This window comes from Conger conger, chromosome 13 (genome assembly GCF_963514075.1).
Source record: "Conger conger chromosome 13, fConCon1.1, whole genome shotgun sequence".
Lineage (NCBI taxonomy): Eukaryota > Metazoa > Chordata > Actinopteri > Anguilliformes > Congridae > Conger > Conger conger.
Genome location: NC_083772.1, coordinates 21,674,378 through 21,702,265, shown reverse-complemented (window position 1 = coordinate 21,702,265; position 27,888 = coordinate 21,674,378). Strand labels below are relative to the sequence as shown.

The following is a 27,888-nucleotide window of genomic DNA, read 5'->3' as shown; positions in this document are numbered from 1 at the left end:
GAAAGTGTTATCTGTTTCCAGCATCACATACTTTTTAATAATTTAATAATGTATTAGAACCACTTTTCCTTCAACCACATTTGATGACCTGGGCAGGAACTAAAAGCAGAAAGCTCCAGAGTTACACGGCAACGATTTCCGGCGGACACTCATTGATGACAACACACGTGTGTCTTGGATCTATACTGGAGCTGGAGCAACATTGATAATACATCAACGTTCGCCTTTTCACGTAACATAATAATAGGTAAAAAATGGCGAAAAAACGTGCAAAAGAAGACTCGGAGGAGTCTAGCACACCAGCAAAGAAAACAAAAGTAATGGAAGTTGAATTTAATGGGACAGTTTTCAAATCCATGTTAAAAGACCCAACGAAGACCATGAAGGGTAAGTTAAGTTCTTAGCTGCCTGCGAACCCGTTTACTTATATTTGGTAAACTCTTCTTGATTAGTAGTACAGTATGTCATATAGCTGATCTTGTACCCAGATATTTAACTTCTGTACTGGATGGCTGCTGTGAAATCTAGCTCGTAAATTAGGCATTTTTTGTGACTTACTCGTTACAAGAGTATCTCCTCCATGATCTGGCATTCTTTAACTGTATGTAACGTTACGCACAGTGTGTTTTCTTCATTTGGGTTTCTATAAAACACTGCTTCCCCCACAGGTTTAGAAACGTTCATATCAATAGCAAAGAAGTTGCCATGCACAGACCTGTACGATGTTGTCGAGGGATACATTAAGGTTTCCATGGAGTGTGCCGAAATATTCAAGTTGTTGGAGGGGGAAAAACACACGGAGAACGAAGTAAGTAATTTACTGTACGAAATGTACTGCCAACTTTAATTATGCAACTAATGCTAGGAAACGACAACTATTCGTCGTTGTTGTGTTGAGATGATGATCAGAAACATTAGTGTGGCTGACAATCGGGGATCATCATTATGTTGACCCGCTGGACGAAAATGATCGCACGAATTCCAATTGTATGCAAATGGTAAAGACTCTTTTCTTGTGTCAACCCCCTTTAATTCTACTTTGTGTCTCCAGGTGATGCTGGTATTCCAGAGCCTGGAGATGATCCTATTGCGAACAGCCAGTGACCTCTCTCACTTTAGCATGGTGGGGTCCACCATCGTCAAGAAAACAGTTACCAGCTTCATGAAACTCTTGCAGTCATCCCTGCATTCAGAAAATCACAGGTACTGTGTTCTGATAGACGTCCTATAATTGATATCTAGCTTTTGCCACAAGGGCTGACTTCAGATACCCGAGGGGGCAGCCTGTAGCTTAGCAGCTAAGGTACATGACTGGGACCTGGAAGGTTCAAGCACAATAAGATACAGCTGTTGAGCCCTTGAGCAAAGCCCTTTATTTATTTTATCTATCAGGGACAGTTAGCTAATGAGCTCATTTTCATCTGCTGTCCCTAACCTGCATATTTTGGACTGTGGGAGGAAACCGGAGTACCCGGAGGAATCCCACACAGGGAGAACATGCAAATTCCACACAGAAAGGTCTGGGCGGAGCTCGAACCCCAAACCTCCTTTTTGTGAGGCAACAGTGCTACCCACTGTGCTTAACCCCACATTTCTCCAGGGGGATTGTCCCCTGTTTAGTCTAATCAACTGCAAGATGCGTTGGATAAAAGCATCTGCTAAATAACAACTTATTAATTATAAACACCCTTACCTGCATCCAAAACGCTTCCTGTTTTGTGCAGGTTCGTCCGACAGTGCCTTTGCTTCCTCTCGGCGATGGTGTCCCAGGGGCCGGACACTGCGAGGGAGGTCTTCAGTCAGTTCCAGTTCAGTAAGGGCCTGTCTGCGTTGGCCAGGAGGAGAGACAAGATGGTGAGCCACTGCTGTCACCTCATAAGCCTCAGTGTTTGGTCAGAAATTGTATACTGGCTCTGAAAAAGTGTTTCATGTGTTTATTTTGAGGGGAAAAAATAATAAATTCCTGTCTATACTAGACTTAATGATAATGGCTGTACAACTGCTTTTTTGTGAATTGTGTCTTAGTTCTAGTGTCTGTTCTGTAGTTAGTTCTAATTACCTTGATATGCACTTTTTTATGTCGCTATGGAAAGCACCTGCAAAATAGAATGTAATGTAATGTTTGTCATCCAGCAGTCATCCAACAGTTATCCAGCCTTTGTATTTGTAGTATTTGTCGGCAAAAGTATGTGGAGGACTTTCCTCTTATTTTTAAGACCATTTTTGTTCAGTTTAGGAGACTTTATGCTGATTATCGTTTGTTTACTCATTGATTTTCTTCTTGACCTCTTAACAGGGCAGACCCGATGTCCGTATGGCTTACATCCAGTTTGCGCTCAGTTTCCTGGTTTCCGGGGACCATGTCACTATAGGACAAGTTCTAGAAATGAAAGGTAAATGTTTTCTAAATATTCAGTCAAAAAAAAGTTTCTTAATATTTTCTTTTGTTCACCTTGTTAGTCTCTCATGAATTCTTTAGATTTCTTGCCTGACATTTTGTCCAGCGGACTGAAGGAAGACAGGATCTCCATTGTGAATCTTATTCTGTCAACTCTGCAGACCAAAGTAAGAGCTTGTCCTGCATGGCTTTAATGAAGAAACTATTCCTTTCGTTTATGTTTCTCTGATGAGTTTTTCTCTGTGCTGAAGGTTGTGCAGAACAAGGCCATCAGCAAGACTCAGAAAGTGAGATTCTTCAGCCCCTCTCTCTTGGCTCAGATCGCGTCTCTGTACAAGTGGAACGGGATTGTGGATGCGAGTATTGACGATGGCCAGGTTTGTGTGCTACTCACTCCTCTCAGATGCAGGGTCAGCCTCTAAAAAGAGTCTTTTCTTTATAACAGTTTTGTTTGGCTGAAACACGGTAAGAGGTTTTCCTTCGTGTCGTAGGTGGCTGGGAATCCGGAGGAAGCCGGTAAGGCGGTGGTTCGGGAACTCGTGCACAATTTCCTCATCGACCTGTGCTGCTCGCGGAAATACGGGATCAGCTTCTATGATCCCAGCTTCGGAACCGCCGGCCGGTAAGTGTGCGGTGCGGCGTTTATCTTCTTCCCCTGGCCGCCGTCCTCCAGCCATGTCTCTGTGCCAAGCGGCTTCTTTTCTGAAGCTCATTTCCTGGTAATGCTGAGAGATGGTGCTCACTTGTGCCACTGCGTTTGGCTCCAGTGTAGGTCATTCAGACCTGTTTTCAATGTAAAGTCAATGGTACAGTTGCAGTCAAAATGCAAAGTCAATCATTTTTTTGCCCCAAAAGAAAATGTAGTCACAATCTGTGTAATGTCTCCCCATGTGCCGATTTTCTTGAAGTTACTGTGTTATGAGGACAATTACAGCAGTACTTTGTGGACACATCAGGGTCAGATTATGTCACTCCGTGTCACACGCTTAGTGGCGGAGCTGCATCGGCTTCCCTGCTGCACAGTGTCTGGCTCCAAATTGTATGAAATGGCGGCACCCGTGAACTTGAGTTCCCTTGTTTCAAAGACACTTGTCATTCGCCCATGGGTAGGTAGGTGGCTGCCTTAACAGGCACATGGTCCATATTTCTTCTCCAGTCTCTGCTCTCTCCTCCGTATGCCCAGGGCAGGGAACATCGTGCTGCTGCAGTTCCTGGTGGGCCTAAAGCAGGCCACAGAGGACCAGCTGCAGGCTGAGATGGTGGTGGCCGTCCTCCAGGGGAGCCCTGACCTCCTCTCCCGGTACTTCAAGGAGACGCAGTACTCCTTCACCCCACGTCTGAAGAGTGCGTGGCAGGACAACGTCAGCCTGCTCAGGAAGGTACCTGCTCTTTACTCCAGTTCTGTTTGTTATGTGATGTTACAGTTGTTCAGCATGTGCACCAATCCAGCTCTCCCAGTAGAAAGTTGGAAGGCCGTCTGGCAGTCGGAAAGTTGCTGGTTCGATCCCAACCTGGGTGTGTCGAAGTGTCACTGAGCAAGACACCTAACCACCAAAATGCTGGCAGCCAATCGCTGTTGGTGTGTGTGTGTGTGTGTGTGTGTGAATGGGTTAATGGGTTAATGAGAAGCATCAATTGTACAGCGCTTTGGAGAAAGGCACTTTATAAATGCCAATAATTTACCATTTATTTACATTTGCTACGAATTTTTGTTTGTTTGGTTTTTCTCTTGCTGTTTTCCCCCCTCTTATTTGTGTAAAATGCATAAACTATAATTTTCCATAAGCCCCTTAGGATTTCTCTCCTCTTCTGCACAAATTGCCCTGCATCTTGTGTATGATGTTATCCTAATCTATGTTTGTATTCATTTGTATTCAAATGAATCAATTCTAATCGAAATCAAATCAGCATGTGCACAGTTTCTATCTTTATAATGTATATACACTATGTAAACACTTTATAGTGTGTTTGGTTGTGCTACAGAAAAGCATAGCTCACATTTAATAACTTTGTATTGGCTCAGTAATAGTCTCAGTGGAGGTGTTAGAAGTGTCTGCTCATCCACCCTTCTTCTTTAATGTTTTAGGGCTGAAATAAGGCAGCTGTAGCCTTATCAGCCTCTACAGTGGCCCTCTGTTTGCGGTTTTTCTGCACAGAAGGCTTCTGCTCATAACCCACACCTTCACTGAGTATATGGCAGATGACGACAGTGTGGTTTAAACCTGCTGAAGAGATTTGAACCTGCTTTTCTGGAGATTTTACTCAAAGGTTTCAATCTGTAAAGCGTCTTTGAAACAGTCCGCTATAGAAATACTGAATTTAGTGAATTGTCTCCCAGATCTATGAAGCCCAGCCGGAGGTGTCCAAGGCCTTCCAGTCAGCAGAGTTCATCCCCCTCCCTCGCCTGCTCACCATAGTAATGGTGACATCACTTCCTCCCGTCTGCAACAAGGCCTTCTTCACGCAGGGCCTCAACGTGAGTTGGGTTATATTGTTGGGTGAATTGTTGAGTTGGCTTGACTCTCAAAAATAAAGGTATGAATACTGCCAAAAAAGGTACAAATGTTGATGGGTAAATAAAATTGTACACCTAGCCAGCAATATATAAGTCATTTGTACCTTTTTTGCTTGGAAAATGTACTCATTTGTACCCAAGGAGAACAATACTGTTCTTTCAGGGTACATTTGGGAGATGTCACTTTATTATTGAGAGTGAAGCCACAACACTAGCCTGGTCACACTCACAGTACTTTAACATTATGACAAGCCAGGCCGCTCTTTGTCAGTCAGTCTACACCACTTGCTCCTGATGTTACAGAGAGCTAGTGGGTTTTGGAGATTTTTTATTGTTCTTTTACCCTCTATGTAATTTAATTTTAGTGGTTAAGGTACAAAGTACAAGACTGCCTTGGTGTAGCCCCGATAGGATCTGTGCAGTTGTTGGGCCCCTGAGCAAGGCTCTTAACTACAAATTGCTCCGGGGGGATTGGCTCCAGCTGTAAGTCACTTTGGATGAGAACGTCAGCTCATAATTGTAATGTCCTATAGATGGATAACGCGGTGGTCCAGCACACGACCCTCTCCCTGGTGTCCTTCCTGCTGAGGAGGGCCCACAGGAACATGGAGCACTGCCTGGACGGGGCCCTGTGGCGCAGCTCCGAGATCTACACTCCCGCCATGATGGAGGACTTTGTGCAGCTGCACCGTGAGGCCCTCAGCAAGGTACTGCCCACCGAATGCTCCTCCGCCAATGGGAGGAGAGCTTTCTGCAGGGCAGCTTGGTACTTTCTCAGATGAAATCAAGACTCATCCCCTTTTCTTTCCTTTAGTTAGAAATGTGCCTTTAGGAACTGGTCGTGGGACAGAATCAACAAAATGATGAGCGCTGATAACGTTGAGCATGGAACAGCATTAACTTTCAGCGATAATAAGCACATTGCTTTATTGATGACTTTCAACATGTAATGATGATTTACAACACTTTCCTTATTTACAGTTGTCATTCATCCTCAGATTTGAGGGACATTATAAAGGTGTATGAAGTCCTTCATTTAGTGGCCCAAGTGTGAACCATGTATAAGGGATCTGATGGACAGATGTGAATGGACAGAGTGAACTGAAAAAGAATAGAAGTAATACCTTTGCTTAATTTCTCTCCAGATCCTGCCGGACATGACCAGCATCGTGTCAAAATGGCAGTCACTGATGAAGAAGGGGAAGCCAGAGGATGGTGGGAAGAAGGGGAAAGAGGGAGGGAGCACCCAGGAAAGAACATCTGAGCCTCCTGAGCCTGGTAACTTCCTGTCTTTGCTTCATAGTCCAGCTGCAATTTCGATACATTTTTCAACCTTTGAAGATCATGTTTTCTTTTTTCTAATGTTATTCTAAGTCAGTGTTCTAGAACTCATGAATGATTTCAGTTACCAGTAGTGGTTGTGAAATCGGCATTAGAATGCTCAGTGAAGAACATTCCAATCGCATATGTGATCTCACACCTTACTGGGTTAAGTGAATGTTTATGATTGGTTCAGGGGCGATTTTGCATCTACTTCCTGTCTGTATTTTAGGACCTGATGATGCAGCCACCGTCCTGTTCAAGGCTCTGATTCTTCAGGTGATCTGTCTCTACCAGAAGGTCGTCCCCCATCTTGTGAGCCAGTGCACGTTCGACTTCAGCAAGCTCTTAAAAGGTGCGTGGATCTGTCTCATTCTCACTGCACGGGGGACGACGTCTCATGAAGAACCCTTGATATACCCCCTTGATATACCCCCTTCCGGGGGTCCTACAGTACACAACTTACAGTAATACATCATCCAAAGAAAAGAGGAAAAAGTTATGAAATCATAAGGAAAATGAGAAAAGGCCTAGAATATTTTACATTAACCCTTTCACTCCTTTCAACCAATCAAAATGATTGCTATACTATTGTTTTGAGCCCCTATTAAAACCCTACGACATTTTGTAAGGCAAAACCAAAACCCCTTGGGATTTGTGTGGAGCCACATAATATTGGGCTTGGTACTGAAAGGGTTAAGACATGAACAATTGGTTTTCAGATATGAGAATAAAGTAGTTTTAAACTACAGTAAATCCTGAAATTGTGTCCGGGATTCTATTTGAAGCCGGGCCTCGGATAATAGCCGGGGGCGTGGTCGATTCGGACAAATAAAGGCCGGCCCCCAAATACAAGCCGGGGTAATATTGTCTACCAGTAGGGCTATCGGTCCATGAGCACTAGAAGACATTGTTTCGATTTAACTCAATTAAATAAAAGAGCCCTTCTTAATATTTTATATTGTTGGTTGGTTTAATACTGTTGCCAATGAAAAGTCGTTGTCCTACACAACATGGGTCTCCAACACGTTGCTCTCAAGCTACCAGTCGCTTGCCGCCCCCTTCTGAGTAGCTTGCCAAAAGCTGAAGCAGTAGTATACATTTAAACACAATTGTTGCCGCGAGGCATTCCAGCCTACGAATTTAATAAAAAGTAAATCAGGAAAAATAAAAAATTCAATAAAAATAAAAAAATAAAAAAGTCAATTTAGGCTACTTCGCTACGCAATAAGGTTTCCATGTATTTACAGCACAGCGCACGTTCAATGAATGAATGAAAGCGGCTGCCTTGACTCGCAATAAACAGACGGGTGGAAATCCCGACACTCTTTCAACTACATAAAACTTAACAGTGAACCATCAAATACCCCCCAGATTTCAGTGCCCATCAGTCCCAACATTTAGCAATTGAATCAAACAGTCCAAAAGTAAATTAAATCCCAAACCAAAGCGAAAATCTTTTGATAGCCTAGCGGTATGCTGCTCCAAACGAAACGCATGTCTCACAATAAAACTTTAGGAAAAAAAGATCCTTAACTTGCTGTTATCTACGCTAATGTGTTATTGTTCATGAAGGCGTGTCTGGCAAGTCGGTATTTTATGAAGATGCATCTGTTTTGGCTTTCATTAATGATTTAGCTACTGAAGTTGCGTTTCTGAATGGTTACAGGAAGTGTTGAACAGTGTTGGCCCACTTTAAGTGTAGCCTTTTACTTTATTTCTAAGAATAAAATTCTACAACAGAAGCCTAATAAGAAATAAAGGCCTGCCTCGAATACAAGCCTGCCCCAAATAAAGGCCTGTGCGTTGTGTAAAAGTCCCCGGACACAATTTGAGGATTTACGGTAACCATGGAGCCCTTGTTTTTCAGGGATTGTGTCGGAGAAGGGCATTAAGGATGAAGTTCCCCCGGTTCTTCAGCACCAGATGCTGCAGCTGGCTCTGGACCTGCCTGCCAGCAAGTTCTCCTGGTTCAGAGTTCAGGTGGGCCGCAGGAAGTGCTCTGGGTCTCTTTGCTGTGCCCGTTTTCTGTCGATTACTTATACATTACCTGCAGTGTCCTTCAACGGGGGGATGACTTGGGGGCAGCCTGTAGCTGAGTGGTGAAGGTGCTTGACTGGGACCCAAATGGTTGTTGGTTCAGGCCCCAGTGTAGCCACAATAAGATCATTGCTTAGTCTAATCAACTGTAAGACTCTTTGGATAAAAGCATCAGCTAAATGAATCTATAATGTAATGTAATGTTGACATAACTTACCCTTTGTTCCTGGTTGCTGTGTTGTGTCTTCATGTTATATGCTATATTGATTTCTCTGTGGTATTGTTCCCACTCTGCTGAATGAATACCATCCCTCTGTAGGACATCATGGACACGGAAGCGGCCGGCAGAGAGAAGTCGGTCTTCTACCTCCTGCTCCAGATGTTTGTGAGCAGCAGCGACGGCCGGCTAAAGACCTCCACACGCAGGCTGATCCTCAAAGTGAGCAGCCCCATTCCTATTCCTGTTCTTATCATTCTTTTTCTTATTCTTTTCATTCTTATTATTATTTTTTCTTATCATTCTTATTCTCATTCTTATTCATCATCTCAGGTGCTGAGGGACAGTGGCGTGTTCGAGTACACCTGGCAGGAGTTGGAACTTTGGCTCAGCCACCTGACCAGGCTACTTCCCGCTCAACAGGAAGCTGTCATCCCCTTCCTGGAAAGAGTAGGTCTCATACTGTCATAGCTGTCTCTAAAGATGCAGGCAGTGCTTTATTTTCTGTGTCTGCATAGTTTCTGAAGTTCTTGAAAGTGCTTGTATTTTTATTATTGTGATTGTTTATGAATAGCTTTTTATCCCATACATAAAATTGAAACTTCCGAGAGTTCAGTAATGTCGTGTAATCGCACCGGTTTCAATGAGGCGGTAGTCTTTGGAAGTACCAAAATAAGTAAAAGTTAAGGTTATTATATTGTCAGTGATTTACAAACAATCCACATAAAAACATTAATATTGTCATTGAGTGTTCTTTAAAATAAGGCTCACCCACACCAAGAATGATTACCATAACTAATAACCGTAAGGACTTTGATTGGCTATCAGTGTTTTATCATTCATGCAGCTGGAAAAAAAACACTCTGAAAGTGATCCCAACAATATTGTTCTTCACTGTCGTTGTTAAGTTATGTTGTGGATTCCAGCATTTCGATGTGTGACTGTGGTTCTCCTGGTTGTTATGTGGTCCCAGGTGTTGGTGCGGCTGGTGTCCAGCCCGTACACCTACATGGACAAGGCGGCGGGCGTGGTGCAGGATGCGGCCTACCTGCAGGCCACGCTGAGCGGGCAGGAGGCAGACGCTGCCAGTATTCCCATCTCGCACATCGACGGTGAGCGTGTTCTCCGCACTGCGTCAGGCACACTGCCTTCAGAGATCCACTCCGCAAGAGCAGACATGCCCACAAAAACGTCATAATCTCTCCAGGCTCACCCCCCTAGGGGGAAGCGGTCAGTTATAAATCTTAAAATGTAAAATATTATGTCGCTTACTGCACTGAATTTGGGTTTAAAACTTGGTTCTGCACATATTTCATTGTTAAAAGCCTGTGGCTAACAAAAGCTAAATTCAAATAAATAAAATCAAACTATTTAATGCAATTTGCTGACTTTCTTATTCAATAAAATAGTAAAATAGGGATTATCTACAATGGCTCACTATTCAGAACAATGGCAAACGTTGGTTAATTTCCCCATCAAAAGGCTCCGCCCACACGCTTATGACACGTTGCCAATTGGATATTTTAATGTGTTCATTACACCACTGGAGACACTGAGAGCTCATTGGACAGCTCTGCTATCACTCTGTTTTCAGACGTGCTGGACATGGTGGACGTGATCATGGAGGGGGGCGAGGAGGGAGTGGAGCAGCTGGGGCCGTCCCTTAGTGATGACATCATCACTCAGACCTTCCCGTTCAGCGCGGTGGTGCCGGCGGTCCTGGAGGCGCGGAACAGCCTGCCGGCCGCCGTCAGAGAGGAGAGAGGTGAAGCAGGAGCCTGGTCACTAATACAGCCTCACATACAGGCTCGAAGTCTCGCAGAATTGAGTCTGACATTAACAATGCGAGATAACCCACAAAAATAAAGTACGCATTTTAGTGATAAAGCAGTGGGCACCTATGTTTTACAAGCAACTCTTAATTTTGTGTGGTTGGCCATTTAATAGAACAGTTGTATTTTTACTTCACATGCTTGCAATTTCTAGGTTCAGTCCTTCACCCTGTCTTCTGCAAAAAGCTTTATATACACAATAAAACTGAGATGGAATTGAATTGAATTGAAGGTGGGGATTCATACGAACTGAATCATTGACCTGTAGTATATCACTAGCCTATCTCACAATCTGTAAGAGCTTGTTTGGGGTTGAGATGTTCTGACTCTTAGGCCTGCAGTGGTATGGATGTCTGATCTGTTCTCCCTCAGGTGTGGTGTACGAGTACCTGGCCGCAGTCCTTGTGGACGTGCTTCACTCCCAGAGAGACCCCCTCCCCCTCTGCCTCGCCCTGCAGCAGTACGACAGAGAGCTGGACTCCTCGGAAAGTGCCGGAACGCCTCATCCTTCCGTGGTGGAGCTCCATCGCTACTCCTCCCAGTGGCTGCCCCAGCAGTCCAGAGAACAGCTGGTAGGGAGATGCAGCACACACACTTTCACCTGCTAATGCTGCTAGTGCCTTAAAGCACTCCTCCAGAACCCTTCAGCTAACTAATCTATATTCCAGAGCTGAATCTTACGTTATTTCTCAATATTGGTTATGATAGGCATTGCTTTTGAAAATTGAAATAAATAATGTGCCCGACTTATATCTGGTGTCTAAATAGTAAATAGTGTCGAATGCAGTATTGCAAGTAATTATTTGACCCTGGTTTCTTACATTATCATTTGGTTTGGTTTCCACCGAGAATACTTGCATTGCTGTTTAGTCGAGTCTGGGATTGAAATAGGGTCTTTAATCCATTCAGGTGTGCGATCACAAATATGTGCTTAGAATGCTCTGAACTGAACATTCTAATGCTGATGTAACAATTAATGTTCACTGAAAGCAGTGGAGTTCTATAACACTGACTTAGGGTTTTGAAAAAAATGGTTCAGTGGTATTGTTGGTAATGGTATTGGTATGGTAATGGTAATGCTTCTTTGACAGTTTAAGTGCTCTGAGTCGCCCTGCACTGGGCCGGAGCCGGGGGTCTCCTTCACGGCGGTGCTCCAGGGGGCCTACAGCGACGGGGCGGCCCTCCTGCTGCAGCCCTCTTTCAGGGAGAGGCTGGAGGCAGGGCTGGCCTCCCTGGAGCTCTCCCAGTTCCCCACGGCTGCCAAACAGGTCCTGCTCTACGTCAAAACCACCGTGGACCACTTCAGCACGGTACGTGTGTGAATGTAACACCTTTCAGCGGCAATGCAGTGGTTTTTGCATGTTCTCCCTGTGCCTGTGTTGGTTTCGGGAATTAACAGGGTGTTTCTGTAAAGTGTGTGCTCAGTCAACCTACCTACTGCTTGGTCTAATCAACTGTAAGTGGCTTTTAATGAAAGTGTCAGCTGAATAACTGTAATGTGTGTGATTCTCCCCTCAGTTTTCCACAGAGAGCGGGGTGCAGGTGCTGCAGGCTCTGATGGATGCGCTTGGGGCGTTAGTGAATCAGCTCCAGGGCCTGGAGGTCTCAGTCGAACCCGTGGCCACTGAGTCCCCGGAGGGGGAGGAGCTCTTCCTGGAAGCAGACCCAGAACCTGTGGGAGGTGTCGACAAGGACCAGGTGTGTGTGTGTGTGTGTGTGTGTGTGTGTGTGTGTGTGTGTGTGTGTGTGTGTGTGTGTGTGTGTGTGTGTCTGTGTCTGTGTCTGTGTCTGTGTCTGTGTCTGTGTCTGTGTGAGAGAGTGTGAGAAACTCGCCTCAGTTTAACATGTCATCTGAAGAATGGCGTATCCTACAGTACAGTATCCCCATCACACTGGGGCATTGGGGGTAATTTGACCCTGCTGGCCCACCAACCGGTTCCAACTGTGGTAAACTGAAAGGATATCAATTCAGGAAGTTTTGTGCGTCTGTGTGTGTGTCTCTGTGTTCATATATATATGTGTGTGTGTGTGTGTGTGTGTTCATTTGTATTTGTGTGTGTGTCTGTGTGCAGGTGCTGCTGGCTGTGCTGGGCTCCATCCTCTCCCACCCCACTCTCGAGCAGTGGTTCCTGGCCATGGAGCTGGGCTCTCTCCCCCCTCACTCCCTGAACCCGGTGCGTCTGAAGCGCCTCTGCTCCCAGCTCAGCTCCCTCACGCTGGGGCTCCTCCTGCTCTGCGCTCCTCCCCTGCAGGGCCTGGGGCACCTCCCCCTCCTCTCCTCCTACCTGGGGGCCGTCGAACGGGCGGTGCTAAGGGAGCTGGAGGACAGGGCAGGGCACAGCGAGACCCTCCCTCTGAGGGCCCTCCTGTCTCTGCACCCGTACATGGAGGAGCCCAGCGTTCAGGCGGTGGTCTCCGCCATGCTCCTCCTCCCCCCGGAGAGGCTGACGTCAGGCGGGGAGCTGAGCGCGTACGGACAGGCCGCTCTGAGCATGCTCACGGCCGACGGCGGGGAAGGGTCACATGACCGCGCCCTCTTCCTGTCCCAGGCCCACCTGTGTGGCCTGGCCACCCTCCTCACCTCCTGCGCCAGCGAGGCTCTGGAGGACTTCCTGCAGGGGGCGCTGTCCTCGGAGCCCGCCGCCGCCCACCTGGTGCCCGCCCCGGCGCTGCTGCACTGCCTGGCCCCGCCCACGCCCCGCCCCTCCGCGCTGGCCGTCGCCACGGCGATGGTGCGCGGCTGCCCCGCCCACCGGCTGCAGTTCGCACTCTGGTGTCTGGAGCCGGGGAACGTGGAGAAGCTCGGGGGCAACATCGACGTGTTTCTGCCCCTACTGCAGGCCTACCTCACTGTGGCCAGCACAGATGACCCCGCCATACCCAAAGAAGGTGAGAGACACACATTATTCATAACTGTTCATTAGCTGAAAGACATTCTGTAGAAGTATATTTTATAATGTATAAATATTTTTGGAATTTATGCCACCCTTTACCTTTAAGTGCCGCACAGTGATGGGGGAAGTAGCTCAAATCAGACAGCATGGTTGTGTGTCAAACATCACTGTTATAATGCTGTATATTGTTCCCTCGTTGTGGTACAGTCCAAATGGCTGTGTTATAACTAGTCATTTCGCTGACGCTTTTATCCAAAGCGACTTACAGTTGATTTGATTAAGCAATGTACCTTAGCCACGAGGCTCCAGGTTGCCCCACCAAATTGAATACAGTATATATTCCCCTGGTGGTGGTACTGTCCAAACAGCAGTGTTATAATGCGTTATATATCCCCCTGGTGGTGGTACAGTCCAGACGGCAGTTTTGAGGACCCTCAGCGAGGCTCTGCTGCCCTCCCTTTCCCACTCGGTCCTCTCTGAGGGGGCGGAGGACCCCCTCTCTCAGCGGGTGGAGGTCCTGTCCCGTCTCATCAGCCTGGACGCCCAGCCAAAGGACGTCAGGGGGCTGGCGGACGCACTGCCCTCTCTCCTACGCACGGAGGATGGCTTCCAGAGGTGAGCTCCAGCGCCTCCGTGCCTGCCTGTTTGAAAATAACATAATAATAACATAATAGGAGTTACAGCTTTGCTTAAGGAATCTACTGCGTTGGTTACTCCCAATGTTATATACAAGCTGCCTCAGTGTCAAGGTTACATACAGTCTTAGAAATATGCCTTATAAGGTGCTGGGTTGGTACCCTATAGGTGCTCTATAGGTGCAAGATGTACCCCTACCATGGATTTAATCATTTACTTGTACCTTTTTTTGGTTGTGACCCGGTTAACTGAAATTGACACTTAATCGAAACCAATGTTTTAGCCGGTTAAGACATCACTTTCGGCGAATGTTTTAAAAAATATTATTGCTGTATATTAGTATGAATATTAAAGGTATTTTGTCAGGATGGGCATGGCTCATTCACTAACTGGTTCACTGGAATTTACTTTAACCGCTCAAGGTTTTTTTATTTTTTTTTTTTTTATTATATATATATATAATTTATTTCATTGCTGTATATTAGTAGGCATTTTAAAGGTATTTGGTGTTTCTGCAGGTGGAAGCTGGTGGACCCCATCTCTGACACATTGGCCGGCTATCCTGAGGAGCTGGGCTCTTGGAGGAAGGCTCTGCCCTCTGCTGCCCTCCAGTGGCTGATCAGTGTGTACCGCAGCCACAAGGAGCAGGAGACGGCTCTGCAGGAGGAGAGCATGCTGCAGAGAGTGAGAGAGCTGCTGGTGAGCAGAGCGGGTTTAAGGGCCTTGCTCAAGGGCCCAAGAGCTGTGTGGATCTTACTGTGGCAACACCAGGGTTTAAACCACCAACCTTCTGGATCCCAGTCATGTACTGTAGCCACTAGTCTATGTATATGCGAAGTGCTTGCGTCCCGAGAGACATTGTTCGTATACTTGTCTGATTGCTTTTTGTCAGACTAGAGATGTGTTCACTAGGTAGATCTGGGCTCTTCTTCAAATCTCTCATCTGTCATATAGCATCTGTCACGTTGCTTGGTGTAAAATGTATAATGCCCCCTGTGATTGATGTTTACCTTGTGGATGCGTAGCGTAAATTTTTGCGGACGTACACAAAGAACCTTCTGAAGGACTGCAGGATACACTTCATGGCAATCTTGAACCCATTGGCATAATTTAAATCAAGCGATTGAATCCAACCTTTCATATCACTGTTCACTGTCTCAGTGTTCACTGTCCCACTGTTTTCTGCTGTTTGTGAACGTTGCAGTCGTGCCTGAATGTTCACTCTGTCGAGTAAATGTCTAAAGCATGAAAAAAGCTGAGATAATAAATCTATTTTGCTTTAGACTCAGTACAAGTTGGACGCCTGCTTGTCTCCTTCGCCAGACTTTGTGTTGTCCTCTCCGTGTCTTGCCAATTCTAAAATTTCCCTCGGGATGAATAAAGTATCTATCTATCTATCTAATTCTCACACTTCCCCCCCCCCCCCAGGCTTGTCCAGAGGATATCTCTGCGCAGGACTGGAACAGTTTTGTGAAGACTGGGCTGAAGTAAGTGTGCGTTTCCAGGGTCTGGCTCTCGAGCTGTTGCAGATGTTTACAAGCGTGCAAAGCCCCGGTCTGGCTACACTGTGTTTTGCTGGTAGACCGTGGTTCGGTGTGAAATGCTAAATGCTACCTCCTCCTTCCAGGTATCGCTATGGAGACAGGGCCTTCCTGGACGCTCTCTGTAGCCTGTTGGAGGTGATGTACTGTGGTGAAGACGCCCACAAAGACCTGCTGCCGTTGGCAACCATTCACATGATGACAACCAGCCACTCCCTGTTCCTGCCCTCCATGTTGGGCTCGGAGGACGAAGCTAAGGATAGCCCTCAGTCTAAAGGTACAGAGAGGACGCTAATAGATGAGATAGATAGATAGATTGATAGATACTTCATTCATCCCGAGGGAAATTTTAGGACACTTTTGGGCCTGATTTACTACGAGTGTTAGCATGTGCGAAACCAATAACATGACCAATGATTAGTCCTGCTATTGGTTGTGCGATTGGTATTGTTATTAGCATGTGCCAACGGAATAAGTAAATCAGGCCTTTAATGTAGTTCTGGTATGAACACACAGTTGTGCACCATTTAGAGAGAATGTTCTTTCTTGCAGCCTGTTATATTTCCCAGATTCTAAATATTTAATTCATTTGGCAGACACTCTTTATCCAAAGCGACTTACAAGTGCATGGGTTTTTCCACAAGTTAAAAGCATCAAATCCATAATTAGCAAAGCATGCATGAAGAGCTGTTCTAAACAAAAACACAATAGTCATCATAAGTGCAATCAACATCAACGGGTTTAGATGTCAGATATTTCAAGAAGCAATCAAGATAGCGGTGTGCACGCCCCAGTATCTTGCTGTGGAGCAGTTGGCTCACCTGTGTGAGTTTTCGGTCCCATGTGAATTTCAGAAGTGCTCGTGTCCCTCCTGCTGGCTCTGGTGAGGAAGTGCCCTGCTGTCTGCGACAGCAGCCATTTTGTGCTTCTCCTGGGAGCTTACGGAGCTACTCTGAGTTCTTCAGGTAATGAACTTTGGGGTGAGGTTTCAACTGTAAAAGAGCTGCAAGCGCTGATAATTTGCATAAAATTGTTGTTATACATTAATCTTCAGTGGCAGTAAAATATGTATTTTCTATACAGACCAGAAACTGCTGCTGATTCTGCATGAGTATGAGAGAAACAACATCAGCTTGGCAGAGTTTCAGTAAGTCTTGCCATGTCATTTGCATGTCTTTCTCTGTGTGCTCTATTTCTGCATGTCTGTGGGAATCTGGGAAATTTTATTTCAGGGTGCTGTGGGTCTGTGTGTATTTATATTTGGGGGTGCTCTGGGTCTGTGTGTGTGCTTATATTTGGGGGTGCTCTGGATCTGTGTTTATATTTGGGGGTGCTGTGTGTTTCTATTTAGGGATGCTGTGGGGCTGTGTGTGTGGTTATATTTTGGAGTACTGTCTGTGCATGTGTTGATATTTGGGGGTTCTCCGGGTCTGTGTGTGTGGTAATATTTTGGGGTGCTGTGGGTCTGTGCGTGCTAATATTTAAGGGTGCTGTGTGGTAATATTTGGGGGTGCTCTCCAGGTCGCTGCTCTGGGGCCCAGCGGCCGTAGAGCATCATAAGGCCTGTAAAAGCCTGGGGAAGTCCCTGTGGCAGCAGCCTAGCGCTGAAGACCTGCTGGCCCTGCTGGGCACAGAGCGAATGCTCAACACCGTGAGGCAGTTCCCCCAGCAGCGCCGCATCATCCCCCAGGTACACCTCCACCCTCCACAAACATTATTATTCATTCAAAATTAACCACCCAAAATGTATCTCTGAAAGAATGGGGTGGGAACCAAACCCTCCATTTCACTGGAAGTCAAGTTTAAGGAAAACATTATATAGTCCAGGCCTGTTTTACCGTATTTGATGTTCAGCACCTATTCTCTTGTTTTCCACTAGGAGGCAAAAGAGCTCTTGTACAGAGAGGAAGGAGTCCATGACCTGGGCAGTCTGTACGACCCCTGCTTCCTGCTTCCCCTCTTCAGCTCCCTGCTCAGGCCAGGTAAGACCCTGGAGCAAACCATACAAATGTCAAATGTTCAGGACAAACATCTATCCATGGATAAACCATACAAATGTACAGGACATAAACATCTATCCATGGATAAACCATACAAATGAACAGGACATAAACATCTATCCATGGATAAACCATACAAATGAACAGGACATAAACATCTACCCAGAGATAAACCATACAAATGAACAGGACGCAAACATCTCTCCAGGGATAGACCATACAAATGTTCAGGACATAAAAATCTATCCAGGGATAAACCATACAAATGTACAGGACATAAATATCTATCCAGAGATCTACCATACAAATGTACAGGACATAAACATCTATCCAGGGATAAACCACACAAATGTACAGGACATAAACATCTATCCAGGAATAAACCATGCTAATTCACGATCTGACCCCAGTGCGTCTGTTCTCATTGAGTCTGTGATTGGCTGTTCTAGTAGAATCTGTGATTGACTGGTCTCCTAGAGTCTGCGATTAGCTGTTCTCATTGAGTCTCTGATTGGCTATTTTCATAGAGTCCGTGATTGACTGCTACAAGTTTGTGTCGAGCCACGCCCTCGGGGTCACGGTGGCGGCCCTGAGCAGCTACGACCCCAAAGTCCGAGCAGCAGCCTATCAGGTGCTGGGATCCTTCCATCATCACCTGGAAGGGGCGCGCTTCAGGGAGAAGAGACAGGTGAGAGGCCGGAGGGGAGTGCGACTGCAGGTCACACAGTGTGTTTATCACAGAGCGCTAACCTTATGGGGACATTGTTGAAGGTTAATCACAAAGTTCCTTGAGACTTCCTCTGAGGTCTGGATGGAATTGTGGGTTTGGTTGTGATGGAGTGGTTATGTGTAAATTTGCACTCACTCTGAAATTATTCATCAATTGGTAACTTATTGGATATTTCAGTTTAGTGTAAGAAAATGAAATGATTGTAAGTATATAAGTAGTGGCAGCTTTTACTCTACTTGGTAGTTGCGAAGTTCCTGTAGTCTTGTGTATTGATGTACTTGTGTACCGCTCATGGAGTCTGTTGAGTTAAATTATCTTGGGTACTTTGTCCTCAGCTACTGTACTTGCTGGACACTGTGAAGAACGGCATTCGACAGCAAAATCTACGTCTTCCATTCCTGCTGGTGACGTACATCGCAAAGGTGGCCCAGCAGATGCTGAGACCTGGTTGGTTAATGTCCGATCATGTGTTTTGTTGGGTTGCCCCATTGTGATGCATGTTTTAACCACACCTTCCCGTTTTGTGTGCTGTTCTCTTCAGAGGAGCACATGTACATGATCGTCAACAAGTTCCTCCTGACACATCAGTATCTGGACCTGAAGAAAGTTCCAGAATTCTTCCACCTCTTCTACAGCTTTGATATGGAGGTAACCGTCACGGTTCTGTCACGTCATTATGTTAATGTTCATCTGCTTGCCTGTCTTAAGTAACACGGGATTTGTCCAAGTATGTTAAACTAGTTTTTACCAGTTACTAGCTTACTACCCGTAATTACAGTACTTTAGTCTGAAATACTTTTCCAGCCACGTTTATTCATCTCGTCTTCTGACGCATCTTCAGTGAACGTCCTGGTGAATGCTCTAGTGCGGGGGTCTCCAATGCTGGTCCTGTAGAGCTACAGGGTGTGCTGCTTTTTGTTGTTATTCAGCACTTAATTAATTAATTAGAGCAGTTGATTACAGAGATAACTCCCCTCACCTGGTTACCTGGGTGCTGATTTTAAGGTGAAAACAAAAACTAGCAGACCCAGTAGCTCTCCAGGACCAGGGCTGGAGACCAATGCTCTAGCGTATGTGAACGGGATGTGATCGTACGTTTGTTTTTGTGGCGGCTTGTGTCTCTGAGGGATGGAGGAGACTTGGTCTTTCCTCGAGCGCGTGGTTGAAAGGGCCCTCTTCATCCCTGACACTGTGGGGGTGTTTGTGTCTCCCCCAGCACAAAGCGGAGCGTGATTGGATCGTGGACGTGCTGAAGGAGGGGCTAGCGGACCGGCACTGCTACGAGCTGTGTGACCGGCAGGGCATATTCCAGATCCTGCTGACGTTCTACAGCAGCCCGCTGTGCGATGAGTCCACTCAGGTGAGCACTGTCCGTCTTTGGGAGGACATCAGGAAGCCCTCTCCGCCCAACACCTGTGCCCCTGCTCTTGCCTCACTCTTCTGTAACGTGAACAGGAAGCAGCCGCTTCCACCCGAAGTTAACGTCCGTTCAATGGTAGTTTTTCTCCTCAGGAATGTGGTCTATGACTATGGTTGCTTATTGACTATCTCAGACATTAAAACACTGATTGATGTGAACTGTAAAAATATTTATAGAGAAAACAACTGCCATAACTGCCATTACTCACTGTTCGGAAGACTGTGTTCAGCTCATGATGGTCCGAACTGTGTAAGCCTGTCCGGTTTGTAGTGTCCCATCCCAACAGCTTTCCCACCACAATGTCACAGTGGAACACTATTACCATATCACTGTATGCTGAAATGGATCGCGTATCTGACTCGTACCAAGTTTTTATGAAAACAGAAGGAATTCCGTGATCACAAAGTAATTTTTTTGTTATTCCAAACATGGTGAGCTAACCTGCTGTTCGGAACACAGTGAGCTTACGTTACCTGCAGACCCACCTGAATTTCCCACACTCTTGGTCTGCTGAGAGGAGCTGTACACCTGCCAGTAAATGCCGTCACACAGGGAGCGCGATGAAAGCTGTGTTTTAAAATAACATACAAGTGATCCTGTCTTCAGCCTGGAAATGATCTGAAATATGTCGAAATGCATTTCACATTGCCCCGAGTGACAGTGCTGAAGCAGTATCTTTCATAGTACTCTTTGTGCCATTTGCAAGCCTTAAATCCCTGCTTGATAACGCACCTCGCTGTGTGAAAGGGCTCTTATGAAACCCATGTATGTGTGACATCTGCTCATCGTCCCACCGTGTTTCAAAGCTGTTCCTCAGCAGGTGTTCGCTTACAAACCGTTCATAAGCTAATTTCATTTGTAAGTGAGGTGACAGGACAAGCTCCGCTGAGACAGGACATAATCTCACACGGATTTCTGCTCTGCAAGATAAAGTCCGTCTTAACAAGTGTTTTAGTCTTGTAACATGACTTCAGATCTTTTTTTTTATTTTTTATTTTTTATTTTTTTTTATTAGCCTCTTAAGTTGAAATTGTCTTACCCCATTGGCAAATCTTAATGAAAATAAGATTTTAAGTCCAAATATAAGACTAAAATATGTGTACATTTTTGGGGTTTTTGCAGTGTGGTGCGAGTGCGTGAGCAGTGTGGGCCTCTCTTACAAAAACATGTTTATGCCCTAGACTCGCATCATGGAGGTTCTGCAGCAGGCTGGCCGTGTCACCAAAGCAGCCTATGAGCTCATCAAGGTCCACGGCCTCCTAACTTGGATCTTACAGGTCACAGAGAGGAGGTAAACGCACCAATCAAGACGCCCCACACATCCACTGTTACACACAGGAAGGGATCTGTGTCAGAGAGGCTGTTTGCCTTGTGAAATGATATTGGATACACAGGCAGTAGAATGCTAGGTTAAAAGAGCTCGTAATGGCTGCACAGGGCATTCAGTGCATCTAGATTTACATAATCTAGAGCAGTGGTCTCCAACGCTGGTCCTGGAGAGCTAATGGGTCTGCTGGTTTTCATTGTAGAACAATTTATTAGTTACCTAACCTCACCTGGTTACCTGGGTCTCAACAGGGTGCTGATTTTAAGGTGATAACAAAAACCAGCAGACCCAGTAGCTCTCCAGGCCCAGGGTTGGAGACCACTGCTCTAGAGAGTACATCTAGAATATTTGGACAGAAGTGAACATTTGCATCGTACAAGTTAATATTTGTATTGTTGCTTGTCCGACTGCCTTTCAAATACTGTAAATTTCAAAATGAGTGATGTGTGAAAAAATGCAAGAAGGTAGTCTTAAGGTTCCGGTGATTGAATAAATATTGTCCGTGATCAGAAGTTTTGTGGAAATAATGCACGCATTGCAAATGACAGAATCAGTTCCTCCAAGATAATTCATGTATATATTTTGGTTCAGGCACCTGGAGAACCGGGTTCTGTGTGCGGCCATGGACCTGGTCCATGTGCTCTGGTTCACTAATCTGGGGCAGAAAGAGAGCAGGGGGGCGGGGAACTGCCCCTCGGACGGAGATGCCCTGCAGGGTCCGGTGAAATGCCTCCCTCTCCCTCTCATCAACGAGTTCCTGTGTGTGCTGCTAGCCTTCATCAGACACTTACAGTAAGGACCAGTCACCCTGCTTCCACAGCTAGCCTTCATCAGACACTTACAATAAGGACCAGTCACCCTGCTTCCACAGCTAGCCTTCATCAGACACTTACAGTAAGGACCAGTCACCCTGCTTCCACAGCTAGCCTTCATCAGACACTTACAATAAGGACCAGTCACCCTGCTTCCACAGCTAGCCTTCATCAGACACTTACAGTAAGGACCAGTCACCCGGCTTCCACAGCTCAGGGTGCTGTGTGGATTTGCCTCTTCATAGCTTTGGTCAGGATTTGGTCTACGTCAGGGGTCCACAACAAGGGCCGATCCATTTCTGGATTTTCTGCCAACTTCTTAATTCTTAATTATTTAATTGACTCAATCATATCTTATCTGACGTGTATGAGTCCCGGCTTCAGCTGTCGACTGGAAGTGTATCCTAAAGATTTTACTGTGCTCAAGAACAGGCATGAACCAATGTCATTTATAGAGCTGTCGGCACATTAAAAACAAGGAAGTTGGTTGGAACAAAAACCAGCAGACCAGCCCTCAAGTACCGGAGTTGTACACCCCTGGTCTACGTCTATAGCAACTCCGGTCCTCGAGGGCTGGTCTGCATCATGGTTTTTGTTCCAACCAATTGCCTTGTTTTTAATTTGCTGAAACGCTGGTCTAATAAACTGTAAGTGGCTTGGGTTAAAAGTGTCAGCGCTGGATGACTTCAGTGTAATGTCTGTGGTGTGCAGCTCCGGTGTGAGGGCCCGACAACTGGCCCACTTCCTGCTGACCCTGAGCTCGGTGCTGAGGCATCGTGGGTCGGCTCTGACAGTCCACAGAGAGCTTGGCCGAGTGACCGTCCCGGAGCGGGCCCTCTCCGGCCCCGAGGGCCTGGCTCTGCTGCAGCACTGGAGCCTGCTATCCCACGATGCCCGGCTACAGTCCGCCCTGCTGGGCCTGGCTGAGAGGCACAGGGTGAAGGAACTTCTTGGTGAGTCTTACCGCTGAGTCACACACTGGCACTTTCAGTCGCTTACTTTCACCTCCTTTCTCCTTGTTCTTCGCCTGACCCACAGATCGATTGAGGTCTGTCGTCTTTAACCCTTTTCGTCCAAAGAGTGCTATATGGCAGAAAAAAAACGCAGGCATTGCTGGGCTGAATGGCCTGGTCTCGCCATTATGCTATGTCATGTTATGTTATGTTATCATGTTATGATATTTTACATTGTTATGTTACAGTGTGTTATATTATGTTATGTTACAGTATGTTGTCTTATGTTTTGTTAAAAGCCTGAGTGTGTATTGTGGCCCTGTGCTCCTGCAGGTCATGTGAAGGAGAAGGGCCGTGGTAAAGGTGCCTCCTCGAGGAGTCGTGCTCGTGTGGAGGCGCAGCAGGAGGAGGTGCAGGGAGACGCAGAGCGGCAGGAGCAGGCCGCCCTGGAGGAGTGCGAACCTCTCCTACGGAGCGTCCTCACACACTGGCAGTGCCTCCCCCCACCCCCCAGCCCCGGCCCCAGCCCTGGCCCCATCACCCCCGGCGACCTCTCCGGCCCCACTGCTCACCTGCTGGTGAAGTGGATGCTGCGGTCCCTAGTGACGGCGTCCCAGGATGCAGTGGGGCCGCTGTCCTTCCTGCGCTGGGTCCGGGCGAACGCTCTCCCGCTCAGGGGCGCGGTGGACGCGCTTCTTGCCGACGCTGGCGTGATGCGCGACTTCCTGCGGCTGTACCACCGGGCCTGCCAGCCCAGCCCGCCGACGGACTCCCCGGCCGGGGGAGAGACCCAGGAGCTGTGCACCTCCGTCATGCTGGCTCTGCTGGAGGCCCGAGGAGGCCTGTGTGAGGAGCTGCATCGGGCCGTGCTCACAGCCTGTCTGTCCGAACCTCCAGAGGATCCCTCCAGGAGAGGTGAGGCATGCAGTCTGTCACTGAGTGCTTTCTAACCTTGTTCCTCTAGGATTTCACTCCACAAAGCACACATCATTCAACAGCTAAGACAGGGCTGCCCAACCCTGTTCCTGGAGATCTACCTTCCTGTTGGTTTTCACTCCAACTTTATCAAACCTACCTCATTCAACAGCTAGAGCAGGGCTGCCCAACCCTGTTCCTGGAGAACTGCTGTCCTGTACTGCAGGTTTTCATGTCAACCTTAGTTTGGCACAGCTGATTCTGATTATTCTAATTAGCAGCTCAGCGAGATCTCTAGCTGTTGAATGAGGTGTGTGTTTAATTTCAAATCCAATGTGCTGGAGTACGGAGTGAAATTGATATAAATTGTGCCACTGTCTAAATACTTACGAACTTCACTGTATTAAAAAAAACAAAACATGATCCCTTAACCCTTCTGTCCCAAGAGTGCCATTTAGCATTCTCAACCTTATACATTTTCAACCAATCAAAATGACTGCTATACTATTGTTTTGAGCCCCTATTAAAACCCTACTAAATTCTCAACTTTCTACATTTTTCCAACTACAGCCAAAACACCTTGGGTTGGATTTGTGTGGAGCCACTTCATATTGGGCTTGGGACTGAAAGTGTTAATGGGTGTTGTGTTGTGTTGTGTTGTGTTGTGTGTTGTGTTGTGTTGTGTTGTGTTGTGTTGTGTTTGGGGTCCGGCTCTCTAACCGCTGTGACACTCGTTCCCTCCAGGTGCGGGAATGCTGCTCCTGTCGATGTACATCCATGAGCTCTGGAGCGGAGCGAGGTCTCCTGACCTGTTCCTGACCCACGTCAGGCTGCTCGCAGGGGCCCAGGTCCAGGGCTCAAAGCAGGCCAGGGGCCCCTCAGGGGTCAGGAGCATCTGCACAGACATCTCTGCAGCTGTGGACTCCATGTCATTAGCTGCCATGGGAAAATGACCGTGGAAACCGAGTATTTACAGCAGGGATGGGCAACGCCAGTCCTGAAGAGCCAGTGTGTATGCAGGATTATAGAAGGGATGGGTAATGCCAGTCCTGGAGAGCCAGTGTGTATGCAGGATTATAGCAGGGATGGGCAACTCCAGTCCTGGAGGGCCGGTGTCTATGAGGGATTTTGCTGCCACCAGTTACCCTGGCTCAATCAGCTAATTAGCCATATGCACCGAGACCAATTCACTCCTGAATTAGACCACAATGATATGCTGCAAGACAAGAACACTTATCAACTGCTGTTTATATTACAGAATGTGGCTATATAACAGATGGGGCTAATTAAATTATTAAGAGCAGAAATTCAGAAGCAGATACGTCCTTCCTTGCCTATCCCTGTCTTACGGAGGACAACGTCAATTTTTAGTTTAGTTTTGATCATGTAAAGCAGGCAACTTAAACGTACTACTTTATGTACAAATTTTGAGTTCATTTACAAAAATGTAAAGTTCTGGAATTGTTGCAAATATAGTATTTTAATATGTGAAACAAAGTGTACATTCTCTTTTGTTCAATAATAGTATCAAAAAGATGCTTCGTCTTGCTACAAAATTGGCACATTTTATTGAGCTTTTCATTTTGGTCTGAAATTTTCACCATGGTCTGAAATCTTTAAATTGCTCTGAATTATTGGAATGGCATTTTGACTTAAAGCAACCATATATCCATTAACAAAACACCATTTTCTTCTGGATAAACCGAATATTCATCAGCTATTTTGTATTGCAAGGCGAGCTCATATGCTTTTGTTGTCTCCCTATAATAATGAAAGAAAACAGTGTACACACAACAGCTTCACATTCAATTGGGTAGTGCTGCATCCTGTTGGCCATGTTCTTAAAACATGGCCTACATTAATTCTGTCTGAAATTTTCTGTCCGAGTTTCATACTTGCATAGTTTTGAATTGGCACACAACCTGGACAGTCCTTTGTGAGTTAGTGAGCTAAAAAGTCCAATACCATTTTGTGCAACTTGCTACATCTTAGATGATTTGAATGAATGACTAACCATTTGTAAGTCTTAATAAGTCTGTATATGTCTCGTCTGGCCCCTTAATTCAGTAGTGCTTAAGCTGAATTATGTTTGGCTTGTTTGAAATCGTTTTTAGACCGTGCAACACTGAGAATGGCCATTTTAGTTCTGAACAACAGAGGGCAGTAGTTGGGTAATGCATGACTGAATGTGCTTAAACAGAGAAATTTGATACAGGTATGTTTAGCCCTGATCTAGTGATTTCTTTTTAAGTGAGGCTGTGGGTGATAAACCTATATCGCCCTTGAAATCACTGCTTCATCCAGTTTGTTGTTTTCTCTGGAACTACGTTGCTTCCATCGAAATGTGTAACATGAGAATTCCATGGAAGTTTTCCAGAGAATTTCCAGAGAACTCAAATTGGAATGTTCTAAGGCAGGGGTGTCAAACTGAATTCCCAGGGGGGCGCAGTGTCTGTAGGTTTTTGGGGTTTCCTTCCAATAAGCTGTCAATGAAGGCCTTGAGAACAAGGTGTGTGGATTCTTTAGCCAGTCAATGAACCACAGGTGGCGAGAACATACCAAAAACCAGCAGACACTGCGACTGGAGTTTGACACCTGTGTTCTAAGGGATGCCCTTTAAGATTATTTATTTGCTTATCTGTCAATTTTGAAATTCATTATTTGTTTTTGTTTTCCACGTGAATCCTCCCACTTTTGAACGCCAACGTTATTTCTCTTTCTCTCAGTGACGGTGCTGATTCATGGGCTCTCCCCAAAGAATGTAACAGTGCTGGTGCGCCACTCTGTGCCCTTACTCGCTCTGCCATGTAACTGGAATAGTATCCGGTGTCACTTCTATGTCGTTGTCCCTCTTCCTCCAAGCAATCAGGCAAGACGTGCCTTCTGTGAAACAGCGGAAGCAGCAATACTCTTTCCTTCACTGAGTTTGGCACACACTACAAACCAAAAAAGAATAGTCTTTGAAACCTTTTTGCTTTAATTTTTCTTTCTTTGAAAATCAAAATTTCATTATGAACTGCTGAGGTGTGGTAGGGTGGGACACACTGATCTACAATATACTGTTGCATGCTAACTTGTTAATTTGAAGAAAAGTAGTAAGGCACCCTAGATTAGCATCTTTCACCTCAAGCTTTCAGCCTGGAAATGAACAGTTGAAACGCTGGCGGTGTTGGCGGATCGACCAAAGGGCTGTTCCTGTTCATCAGGAACGGACTGTGGAGAAAAACAAAAGGACACGTGCTCCTCCGTGTGGGTCTACCAGCCAGGCCCTCCCCCAACCCTACCCCACCCTATATTCACGTGTACTCCATTCGCTGGAAACCAGGTGCCTATTGGTCAATCCCTCGCCTTGTCGGGCTTGTGTTGACCTGTAGTGTTGTCTGTTGCCATGGCATTATCTCCTGCAAGGGTTCGCTGGAAGTCAGGTCGCTGTACGGCTAAAGCCCTAATACTCTGAGCAGTGTGGAAGTAGCTTCATAGATCCAGGATAAAAATCCACTCCCGAGTCTCAAATGTACAGGCTAATTGAGATGAGTGACATCGCATTCTCCCCCTAGCGCACACATACCTCTAGGGTCTTTCAGCGCACTTATCCCTGGTTATGGGTATGCACTTTGTTGTGCGTCGCTCTGGATGAGAGCGTCTGCTAAATGCCAATAATGTAATGTAATGTAATGTAACATACTGGCTTGGAGTGCTGCGTTACTCAAGAAGGGGAATATTAATAGCCTTTGGTCCCCAATGGGTTGCAATATGAGGGATCATTTTCAAATTAATTTTTTGTGCATGAAAACTGTGACATGCCAAGTGTATTTCTTTGTCTGATGACTTACTGCCATACCCTAGAGTGCAGGTGTCAAACTCCCGGAGTCCTGGAGGGATGCAGTGTCTGCGGTTTTCCGGATTGACAGATGATGGAAAGAAAACCACAAAAACCCACAGACACTGCGGCCCCCTGGGAATTTAGTTTGACACCCCCGGCCTGGAGAACAGGTCTGCAATTTTTTTATCGACAGGAAATTCAGCATTTTTCTTTTGTATGGATTCAGTTATTTCCTAGTTCCAAAGAAATATTTGTTCTCTCCGCTGTTGACAGACCTTGACAAGGGATTAGGCCTTTGGGACTAAGCCCAGACATATTGACAAAGACCTTTGTTTAGAAGGCAGGTTCAAGCATCACATGATGTATGTAATAGTCTAGCAGCATTATCTTGGCAAAGACCCCAAGCTTATTGCACTCGTAAAACATCTTGTAATTGTTGATCATGTGCTTTTATTGCATGGGTAGGGTTTCTGTTAACAGTTTATACCAGTTTCTAGGTTGACATAGAAGTACTT

The 27,888-nt window shown here is 46.1% G+C and overlaps 1 protein-coding gene across 1 annotated transcript; it reads left to right on the top strand.

Moving 5' to 3' along the window:
* Positions 1 to 146: 146 nt before the first annotated feature.
* On the top strand, positions 147 to 25,047 carry urb1 (URB1 ribosome biogenesis homolog). Its single transcript, XM_061218208.1, has 39 exons — positions 147 to 387; positions 669 to 808; positions 1,052 to 1,203; positions 1,725 to 1,854; positions 2,297 to 2,393; positions 2,480 to 2,565; positions 2,650 to 2,775; positions 2,890 to 3,020; positions 3,582 to 3,777; positions 4,737 to 4,874; positions 5,447 to 5,620; positions 6,059 to 6,191; positions 6,466 to 6,588; positions 8,104 to 8,216; positions 8,593 to 8,712; positions 8,824 to 8,940; positions 9,464 to 9,602; positions 10,085 to 10,255; positions 10,695 to 10,894; positions 11,414 to 11,632; positions 11,841 to 12,020; positions 12,395 to 13,211; positions 13,627 to 13,831; positions 14,371 to 14,551; positions 15,281 to 15,339; positions 15,480 to 15,670; positions 16,248 to 16,358; positions 16,477 to 16,540; positions 16,915 to 17,083; positions 17,273 to 17,375; positions 17,921 to 18,081; positions 18,459 to 18,570; positions 18,665 to 18,771; positions 19,340 to 19,483; positions 20,725 to 20,834; positions 21,462 to 21,662; positions 22,394 to 22,635; positions 22,969 to 23,550; positions 24,295 to 25,047. The coding sequence occupies exons 1-39, from the start codon at positions 255 to 257 to the stop codon at positions 24,501 to 24,503; spliced, it is 6,786 nt and encodes a 2,261-aa protein (XP_061074192.1). The 5' UTR covers positions 147 to 254; the 3' UTR covers positions 24,504 to 25,047.
* Positions 25,048 to 27,888: the final 2,841 nt, after the last annotated feature.

Bases quoted from the DNA above. Each gene is read 5' to 3' on its own strand.
- urb1 (XM_061218208.1), top strand. From the start codon at position 255: ATGGCGAAAAAACGTGCAAAAGAAGACTCGGAGGAGTCTAGCACACCA. The intron at 10,256-10,694 runs GTGAAGCAGGAG...GTTCTCCCTCAG, and splicing joins CGCCGTCAGAGAGGAGAGAG to GTGTGGTGTACGAGTACCTG. The intron at 15,671-16,247 runs GTACAGAGAGGA...TGTGAATTTCAG, and splicing joins GGATAGCCCTCAGTCTAAAG to AAGTGCTCGTGTCCCTCCTG.